Here is a 10,651-nt window from a genome sequence, read left to right as displayed (position 1 = left end):
CGTGAGCCACCACGTCCGGCCCACATTGTCCAAATTTGATAAAGTTGATTAGGAAGCATAAAATGATCTCAGGGTTATAGTGAAGAAGATATAAGAAGAAAAATAAATAAAAACAAGAATATACTTCAGGAATCCCAGGATGAGAGCTAAAAGCACTCTGAACAATTTGGCAATTCAACAGTATGATTAAAGGAAGTGTTATAATAAGGGAAGCATTTTTCTTCTGTCAAGAAAAAAAAGCAATTACATACTCCAGGAAAAATAATAATCTGCAAAAGCCATAACCCAATTATGAAGCACATGACACATGATATGATTTGGAGAAGTTGATGGCTATGAGAAAAAAGAATCCATTTGACTTCTGCTTGGAACAGTCTACTTAAATCTGCACAGGTTTAAGGATATAAGATTAGATATGTAGAAAAAAATAAATCACCTGGTTTATCTGTGAATACTTTCATATAATCTAGTGTGACCGCTAGTTATTGATTTGTAATTTTGGAATAAAAATACTATATAAAAGAAAAACATAAATATAGTTCCCCGAAGTAATATACATCTATGAACATTGATTATATAAACTAGTAGTATAACTTACAGAAGTTAGGAGGTAAGGGCAATAATGAGTTGGAAGAGAAGTACAGAGTTGGTCATTTCCTCAAGGGAGACTATTTAAAAATCAATGGATCAGAAAAATAAAGATTATTAATTAAGTTATGAAAGAAAACAAATGAAGAACTAAAAATATAACAAAAATGGTAAGAAGGAATGGACTGAGATAAATTGCTTATCATTTATAATTAAGAAACAGCAGCAATAAACATGCTGTTACCTCTGAGAAGTGAAACTGGTGTGGATGGCAGGGAGAAATACTTTTTATATTCTATCAGTATGAACTGTTTAAATAAAATTTTTATTCAGGTACATGTTAGAAAATTAAAATTGTTTTTAATTCTAAAAGACATGAAAGCTGGCAGGCTCATAAAGGAATGACAGCTGACAGTATAGAAAGATCCCAGGAAATTATAAAAAGCAGGTATAAAAACTCAAAAAATATTTGAAATAAAAGGCCATTTAAAATAAAGGCATTTAAACTTATTCAACACTTCTAGTACAACAGTAAGAGAGGTTTATAGTTATGACTCAAGGATTAGACAAAAAAATGTTTAGAATTCTCTATTTAAGATGGCAGAGATTAACTTTAAAACTATTCCCATCCAAAATAATATAATAATAAAGTAATATAAGCATGGCCCTTAAGTATTTCAGACCCTGGAAAATTAAATTTTAGACAAATAAATGTTATTACATATATTTATGGATAATACATGATGGTCCAATACTTTAACACTTTTGTTTAAAAAGAATATTAAAATAAGTGATCCTTAAAATCATTATGATAATTAATAGCATGACACCACGGTTATAGTATTTTAATAAAATTTTTACATTTCTGGAACAACTTATTCAATTCATACAATATACATAAATAGCAAACAAAAGGAAGAAAATTATGGCAGTCTTCCTACATAACATTTAAAAGTACTTTCTTTTGGCTGTTTACTCAATATATATGTTCTTTTGGTATTCTTCTGAATTGTTACACAAAGCTTTAAAAAAAGAAAATTTCATATAAAAATAGTTATCTATTTTTTTAACAATGGATTTTCAAATTAAATAACAAAGGTATTCTGTTTACCAATGTATATTGCATAGAAATAGTTAAATAATATTTAGGAAAACATCAGGAATTTGGTTTTTTAATGGCTGCTATATCTTAAAAGTTGGTAATTTAAATTTTATTTATAATTTTAAAATTATACATTCTTTAGGTATAAAAGTTTAAAAAAATACATCTTGATTTAATAAAAAAGCTTCTAAATTTACATTTTCAGACACTGCTGTGATTGCTATAATGACTACCTTTTGGATATACTTAGCTAAAATAAGTTAATTTTTAAAAATAACATGTTATGTATGCTGACAAGCTGATTTCTTTAGAAACAAATGGAGGTAATTAAAAAGTCAGTGTTATAAATGTACTGCTACAAATAAATACTTAAAGCAGAATACAAAAATGCATAAAATAGGTAAAGATTTTTTTAATCTAAGTCACCAATGCAGAAATCTGGGCACTTAATCACTCAAGGAGTTAGAAGATTTCAAAGATGACTTTTCACAGGGGATATTGTGACTTTCTGTGAATCAAAAAAAAAAGTCAATTATTTCTATTCAGATGCTTCTAGAGTGTTTTTGTTCAAGTGTTTTTATGTAACTCCTTTAACTTACATGTCCTTTCCCTGAAAAAGACATTTGTAAGCTAATAATTTTGGCCTCATGACATATATGCTTTAAAAATACATGTGATTCTACAGGCAACCCCTCCCTCCATTCTAATGCTTAACATATATATGCATTTATAAATATATACACAATTTCAGGGTTATAAAAATAATTTCTTTAAGCTTAAATAATTACTGAATGTTAATACAGAATACATTAATACTTATATAATTTTACTTTTATTTATAAAATGGTTTTCTTATAGCAGCATTTACATTACAAATGAAATGTGACCAAATGATGTTGCAGTGTACCAGGACTCATACTGCAAATCAGACTGAGAAGCGGTGACGTTCGTCTAAAGAAACTTCTGTCTCAGCTACAGAAGAGCAGTTCCTATGAAGTACCAAAACCTTGAGTGGCTAATAACTTATCTGAACCTTCTAAATGCATGTGAAAGTTATTTCCATAGAGTTGGCAAGATTTATTAAAATATTCCAACAAGTCCAAGTTATCTTTACCCCCAGACATGTTTTCTAATAAGTAAAAATTATATTAGTGAATAGTGTTTTTAATTGAATCACAAACTTATTAGAAATTAACTGGAAATTTCAAGAGTAAAAAAATAAAAACATCACTGTGGGAGGTATAAGTAAGAAAAGAAAGTGAGAAAGACAGATTTGAAACTTTAAGGCATTATGAAAAACCAAACAAAAACCCTCAATCTCAAATACTCATATTCAACTTATTTTTGTTGAGCTCACGTTCCAGATTTCCAATCAAAGTATCAATACTTTCTTGTAGATCTTTGAGATTGACTTTTCTATCCACTGTAGATTCAATTGTCTGCATTGTCAAATATGTCTGAAATGTGCACTCTTTGGAGATGGGAATTGGCCGTTCGATCATTATTTCTGGTCCATCCATTTTGCTATAATTTTCTCCACTTTCTCTATCTTCTGAAGGGACATCATCATAATCCACGTCATTTAAATTTTCTTTTGTATTTAAAAAGTAGTTTTCTCCACAGCTGCTCCAGTCTCCTGCATAACGATTGCTAAGTGGACTGTCTAATCTGGTTTGTCTTGGCCTAAGCACTCCTGATGAATCGATACCACTCAGATCTAACATGTAAGGTCGTTCTTTCTTCCGCCTCAAACAATTCAGAGAAGACTTCTGCTCTGGGAACAAATTGTCTGTTGATTCTTTGACAGTTAAACGTTGCACTAAAAATGAACAATAACTTTGTTTTAGTGATAGTAAGCCAACTGACCTTAAAAAAACAGAGCTAAAGATAAGCCATTTAATAATCAACTACAAACATGCATTAAAATAAAACCATGCATACTATCATAAGAAAGCATTCCATAATTATTTTTTCTATCACCAGACATACTCAAGATTAGGGATAGAAAAGCTAGTAGAATGTTCAGTGGTGCTAATTCATGCTATATCATAACATCCCAAAACAAATCAAATTTCCAATGTTCTGTGCAAGTTAATTATTATCCAGCTATAATTCAAACAGTAGCTAAGCTGGAAGCTTCTCCTAAATTAAAAGCTACAGCAAAAAGCAGGCAAGGCATGTTGGTGTACAAACAAAACATAAAAAGTTCCTTCATCTGCAAACATCTAAATGAGGCAAAGGCATTTAAAGTGATCACTCTAAAAGTTCTGACCTTTGTGGGCTTTTTTGCAATTCTATTAGCAGCAGTGTCATAATTTACTTTACTAAGCAGCCCAAATTTCACTTTGATAAAATGCATGAATACCAGTTTTGGCCACTGTTACCTGAGTTTGATTATACAGCATTATCTACTAATAGTCTTCATTTATTGCCTGGAAATAGCACAGATATTTTATTTTCCCATTCTGGTTAGGTATTTAACAATCCCAAGTAACATTCCCCATATTAAGACTAATTCCTTCTGAGAGCTCGCCATATAGAAGATTATCACAGAGACACACATTATTTCATTACAAACCAAGGCTTTACTGCTTACTCTTTTGTGTATATTGGACAAAATATCTATCTAAGGCTCTTCTGTATATAAAACGGACTTAATTTAAAATGCTGAGACATAGCTGTTAAAGATTACCCACAATACCTTTCTCTTTCTGCTTGTTTATTCTGTTCATAAGTGTCTCTCCATTTATATTTCCCTTCACTAAGATAAAGGGAACATAAATCAGTGATAACATCAATTTTACACTCCCCAACATACAATGAATGCTTGTTTCCTGTTGTACAAAATACAACTGAAAAACTATATAAACATGTATATGGTTCTAGTTTTTCAGACTTACAGTGATATTCATAAAAATTTTCAGAGACCACATAAATTTTTTCACTTAGATTTTACTGGAATACTTGATAACTATTATATAGGTATGTTTTTAACATTTCTGCCATTACATTTTTATGATGGTTATTATATATCATTTTAGATAGCTAAAAGTTCTTGATTTAAAATTTCCTAAAGGCTGGGCGCGGTGGCTCACGCCTGTAATCCTAGCACTCTGGGAGGCCGAGGGGGGTGGATCGCTCGAGGTCGGGAGTTCGAGATCAGCCTGAGCAAGAGCGAGACCCTGTCTCTACTAAAAATAGAAACAAATTATCTGGCCAACTAAAAATATATATAGAAAAAATTAGCCGGGCATGGTGGCACATGCCTGTAGTCCCAGCTACTCGGGAGGCTGAGGCAGTAGGATTGCTTGAGCCCAGGAGTTTGAGGTTGCTATGAGCTAGGCTGACTCCACGGCACTCTAGCCCTGGCAACAGAGTGAGAGTCTGTCTCAAAAAAAAAAAAAAAAAAAAATTTCCTAGAAAATAAAAGTCAGATATTTACTTTAAATTGATCTTTACTGTAAGTTAAGATATAATACAGAATGTTCCATGCCATAAACTGATATAATTGCAGAATGGACATCTGAATTGTTCCACTGTTTAATTATCCAATTCTTTTTTCTCCTCTAGCAGCTTATTGCCACCATCTTGCTTTTCTCTTCTCATTCTCTGTGTTATTCCTACTATTCTATTAGTGCTTAACTGTCATGCCTGTTGTTTTCACCAACCAATTACAGTACTCTGCTAACCCTGAGATCATCTAGTCTAATCTAACCCCTGTATCTTTTGATGCTGTCTTAAACTTGTCATATTGTGTCTGCATTTTCTGACATTTGCCTGTAAATCCAGATTCATTTTGTTGCCAGTTGCTTAAAGTTGTCTAAGACCCTATTTAAATATTATTTTTACATATTATCTTAGAAAATATTTAAGAAAACAACTAAATTGATATTTTATATCTTTTAGACTAAACATTCAATTTCTGAAAAATCAACATCACTGGCTTTTAAGACTACTGATCCTGGAATGCTTTCCCACTAAATATGCAGAAAAAATGGCTAATTTTAACTTCAAAAGAAAACTCCTGGTTTTTCCATCACCATCGACTACCCACCTTCAACAGAATAAAATAAAAAATGTGGTCGACGATGTTGCTGAAAAAATTTCAAAATGTAATGATAACTACTAAGAAACTTAATTTTTCCTTATCTTATCAATAGATTTGCTTTTAATTGCAACTTTATTAGCATTTTATCTACAGTATAATTATACCTTATTTAACAGAAATATATTGCATGTCTAGTTCGTGCCAAGTATTCTGCTAAGACCTGGGAATATAAGGTTAAACAAAAACATAATCCCGGCCGGGAGCAGTGGCTCACGCCTGTAATCCTAGCACTCTGGGAGGCCGAGGTGGGCGGATTGTTTGAGCTCAGGAGTTCAAGACCAGCCTGAACAAGAGCGAGACCCCGTCTCTACTAAAAATAGAAAAGAAATTATACGGACAGCTAAAAACATATATATATATATAAATTAGCCGGGCATGGTGGTACATGCCTGTAGTCCCAGCTACTCGAGAGGCTGAGGCAAGAGGATTGCTCGAGCCCAGGAGTTTGAGGTTGCTGTGAGCTAGGCTGATGCCACGGCACTCTAGCCCGGGCAACAGAGTGAGACTCTGTCTCAAAAAAAAAAAACAAAAAAAACACCATAATCCCTGACCTCACAAAACTTACAGTTTAGTAAGAAAAATGAAATAAAAAGAATTAGAGAAAAATTGATACCATTTCCAAAAACCTTGCCCCAAATTTACACATCATAGAAAATGCAGTATAGCAAAGATCTAGGAGTTATACTCTCTCTAAATCTATTTCCCCATCTGTAATGTGACAGGGTAGCCTATAAGCAATTTTCAGTATTCTTTTTTTTTTTTTTTTTTTTTTGAGACAGAGTGTCACTTTGTTGCCCTGGCTAGAGTGAGTGCCGTGGCATCAGCCTAGCTCACAGCAACCTCAAACTCCTGGGCTTAAGCAATCCTACTGCCTCAGCCTCCCGAGTAGCTGGGACTACAGGCATGCGCCACCATGCCCGGCTAATTTTTTCTATATATATTTTAGTTGGCCAGATAATTTCTTTCTATTTTTAGTAGAGATGGGGTCTCACTCTTGCTCAGGCTGGTCTCAAACTCCTGACCTCGAGTGATCCACCCGCCTCGACCTCCCAGAGTGCTAGGATTACAGGCGTGAGCCACCGCGCCCGGCCAATTTTCAGTATTCTTAAAACAGCAAACTCATTTTTAAAACAAAAAGTTTTATAGAAACTTAATACATAAGACAGATAAAAAGAACAGCCTTCTTTTTATCTGAACTGAAGTGTGTTTCCATTTTGTTCTCCCCCACCTGCCAACCTGTCCCCAAAGCCACCTCCAAAGAACCTCAGAGCTTGATAGAAGATAATCTGAAAAATTATTGGCAGGATAATTTTTACCTTCTAGTGCTGATATGTTAGGGTTCTAATGGATTAATCTGAAGACATGATTTTTCAAATAGAAATCTCAAAGCAAATTATTTTTTTGCCCAAAATTAAAAAAACAAAACAAAAAGTTTAGAAAGTAAAAAAGAAGCAGGGAGTAGGGGCAACTCCTTTTAACTCTGGAGTTGAAGAACTTCCAAATGGAAAAGTAAGATATGCACAGCAAGGAAAGTCAAAACATTCTATTGAATGCATGGAGATGGACATTCACTGAATTAATATGCTATGGCCCAGTCTTTGCCACATTCTCTATGTTACCATCAATTTTCTCTGGCCACACATCAACTTGATTTCTGCCTTTTCCTGAATCTAAAAGCAGGTGATTTAGAGGGCAAAACTAACTGTTGCTTCCTCTCATCCTTTTGCCCTGGTCTGTCTTTTGTCTAAGGCACTACAATTAAACAAAAATAACAGGTTATAGAAAAAAGAGCAGTTATTTTTAAGACCAACAACACAAACCTTTGGAATAAGGTGCTATACACTAGGAGACAGTTGTTTAAGGTTGTCTTTAAAATATGGTGAATATGAAATCTGAACCTGCTTTTTCTATAATACAGGATATAAATTAAGTTTCTGCTCCCAAACCCAAAACTAAGGTAGCTATTACAAAATGATAAAATGACATTAACCTCTGATACAGAATTAATGACAAAGAACTGAGTTTACTGATGGTAAACTTAATGGTGTCTCCAGGAAAGCAAGTTTTCATTTGTGACTACAATGATAAGATGGCTTTCTCCCAAATTCCTGATGTTTATTAGAATTAAGCTGTTCTAGAGAAAGGAAACACATATTTAAAACTCTGAGAGATCCCTTATGTTAGGCATCAACTGCTGAAATCATCCCAATTACCCTGAGAATCTTGAGTCGAGAGTTTTAAATAATTAAAATACATTCTAATTCAGTTAAAATATAAATTAGAATAATTTTTAAACCTGCATTTAAAACAAAGTAAAAATTTTAACTTTCCAAATTTAAAAATTGAACATTTTATTAATTTATTTTTTAATTCACTTTTTAAAATTAATCAGATATATTTTAAAAGACTAAATCAAGCATTTCTTTGTACTTTGGACTTTCCTTCTCATATGTATCAATAAGTGAGTAACAGAGAACATTCACTGAGGGCTTACTTCGTGTTAAATACTTCACTCACTGCCTTGGATGCATCTCAATCTTCACAACAACGCTGAGGTAGGCACTATTTACAGAGAAGCAAACTGAGGTTGAAGAAGTCAGTCTTTGCCTGAGCCCACCCTACTGGCAAGTGCCCCAGCGAAGCCAAGCCCGACTCCAGGGCCAAGCACTTTTACCACTGTGCTCTATGCTAAGCACCGAAGTACTTTCACATCTGGTCTTATGTGGTGTGGAGCAAGGGCAGTGGGGGTTACTATAGGATAACAAAATTTTGGAACTTAAATACAGGATTCTTTATAGAACATGTAATTGAATACATATTTCTTTTAGCTCTGAAACTATGTAAGAGATATATTAGGAAAATAACTATTCAGTTAGGTTATTGACTGAAATAAACAGATAAAAAAGATGGAAAGGTCAAGGATAACTGCCAGTTCAACCTGGGATAATTCGAAAAATGACCATGAATACAGTAAAGATGTGTCAGAAAGAACTGATTCAAGGAGAAAAATGAATTCTGTTTCATACTTGTTGAACTAAAAATGAGAAGACTAAAGAAGTTAGTATTTACTGAGTATCTGTTACATGTCAAGAGCTGTGCTGAGCACCTTATATACATAATTTTTATTTAATCCTCATATAAAGTCTATAAATATATTATTAAATCCATATGACAAAAAATGATACTGAGGCTCTAAGACATTAAAGAACTTGTCCAAGATCATATCGCTAATAAGTGGCACAACCAGGATTTAAAACCAGATCTGACCAAACCTAAATGTGTGTACATTGAGCTACATGTCTACGATATTATTAGCAAATGCAGAAAATTTGAATGAAAAAAATCTAAAGGGCAGGTATTCATCCATAACTATTTGGAAAAGTAAAATCTAGAGAAGATTTTATTCAATCACATATGGACATATTTAATGATTAGCTAAATCAAACACCTTATCATTGAAAGACAAAACTATTTTGATAGAATCATTTACCTGGCCAGAGTTGGAGTAAATAATGAAGAACTTCTATATGTTTTTTAAAATCCAAAGCACTTGCAAGTTCTTCTGAATCAGTAAAGACTCTGTTGTTATGGGTGGAAGTCTCTTGCCTCTGACTTAATAATACTGGTCCAAAGCACACAGCCAAATTCTGGCAGGTCATCTTATTTACTTCGTGATAAGAAGCCACCAATTTCAAATGATTCAACAACATCTTCAGGGTTTCCTAAATTAAATTAAATTTCGCTTAATATGGTCATACAAGGACAAATTCAAGAACACAATTTATAGCAGAAAATATAGATGGGTATCCTGACACTTTTAAAAGGGTTTTACAAAGGTTTGCTTATAAGTTGGATATTTGGAGCCTGAAACATATTTTCTCATAGAAACATTGCACAGGGCCTAAATTATGTTCCAACAACACAATTTAATCCATTAAATAGTTAAAATACACACTTTTTATAAAATGCTTTTGAATGCGTTCCAAATTTCAGCTGGAGTTAAAATGCATCATCAACTCTTTCTTCTCTTCTCTCTTCTAAAATGGCAACAGCAAAGGCTGTGATGAGAAAGGGGATTAGGGTAGGAGGGTTCATTTTTAAGTACAGGTAAGTCCTGTATTTGTAAGTGGGGGCTATCACACTTAAATTTAGGAAGTTAACCATTTCAGAACAGGGTCAGGTTCTATAATGATCCAGATTATAAAAGATATTTTTGAAAGGCGAACGTGCTTCTTAACTAATAAATATTTTAAGTAGACAAACCTTAGCAATGGGAAGAATAATACAGTTAGAAATGAAAGAAAATTTCATTGAAAAAATATCTATTTTTTTAATCCTTAAAGAAACTAGAGCACATTCAGGAAACCACAGTAAACTAGTGAATAGTTACATGGCTTAAAGTTTCTACCCACTCATTCTTGCACTTTCTGCCCCCACATGATAAGAAATGTAGGCAAAACTGGTCTCATCTGGACAAGCCCATGTCTTTCTATTTTTACCCCTTCTGTTCAAGGAACAACAGCTAAAGTTAGCTAAGGCTGGTTCTGTAGACACAGCCATCCTCCTATTTCTCTCCTATAGCAATACCTGAGGATGCTGGTCCCAAGATTTAGATTTGGGGGAGGGAGCAAATGGGAAGAAGGTAAGGAGGAAAAAAACAAGGGATGATGGTATTGCTTAAGTCTTCAGGCTAAACCATGTACGCAAAAACAGTTACCACATGTAAAACATACTAAAAGGAAACACACCAAAATGTTAATTGTAGTTGCCTTTAGATATTGATAATTGCAATTTTACATTCTTCTTTTCTATATAGTCCCAGTTTTTCTATAATGAACATATATTATTGTAAT

At 33.2% G+C, this 10,651-nt stretch overlaps 1 protein-coding gene across 2 annotated transcripts in view; it reads right to left on the bottom strand.

The window, feature by feature from the left end:
* Positions 1-547: 547 nt before the first annotated feature.
* SYDE2 (synapse defective Rho GTPase homolog 2) overlaps positions 548-10,651 on the bottom strand; it is a 39,403-nt gene continuing 29,299 nt past the window's right edge. Inside the window, exons 6-8 of one of the 2 annotated variants that reach the window (XM_045547627.1) lie at positions 9,289-9,520; positions 4,075-4,122; positions 3,426-3,509 (exon numbers count right to left, since the gene is read on the bottom strand). In XM_045547627.1, coding sequence (XP_045403583.1) covers positions 4,112-4,122; positions 9,289-9,520 — 243 coding nt within the window. In that variant the 3' untranslated portion in view covers positions 3,426-3,509; positions 4,075-4,111. Of the gene's footprint in view, positions 3,510-4,074; positions 4,123-9,288; positions 9,521-10,651 lie in introns of both variants that reach the window. The other variant, XM_045547626.1, reaches the window with a different exon arrangement.

Source organism: Lemur catta, chromosome 3 (genome assembly GCF_020740605.2).
Source record: "Lemur catta isolate mLemCat1 chromosome 3, mLemCat1.pri, whole genome shotgun sequence".
NCBI classification, from domain to species: domain Eukaryota; kingdom Metazoa; phylum Chordata; class Mammalia; order Primates; family Lemuridae; genus Lemur; species Lemur catta.
The sequence above is the reverse complement of the archived record's forward strand: the minus strand, read 5'-3'. Positions and strand labels throughout refer to the sequence as shown.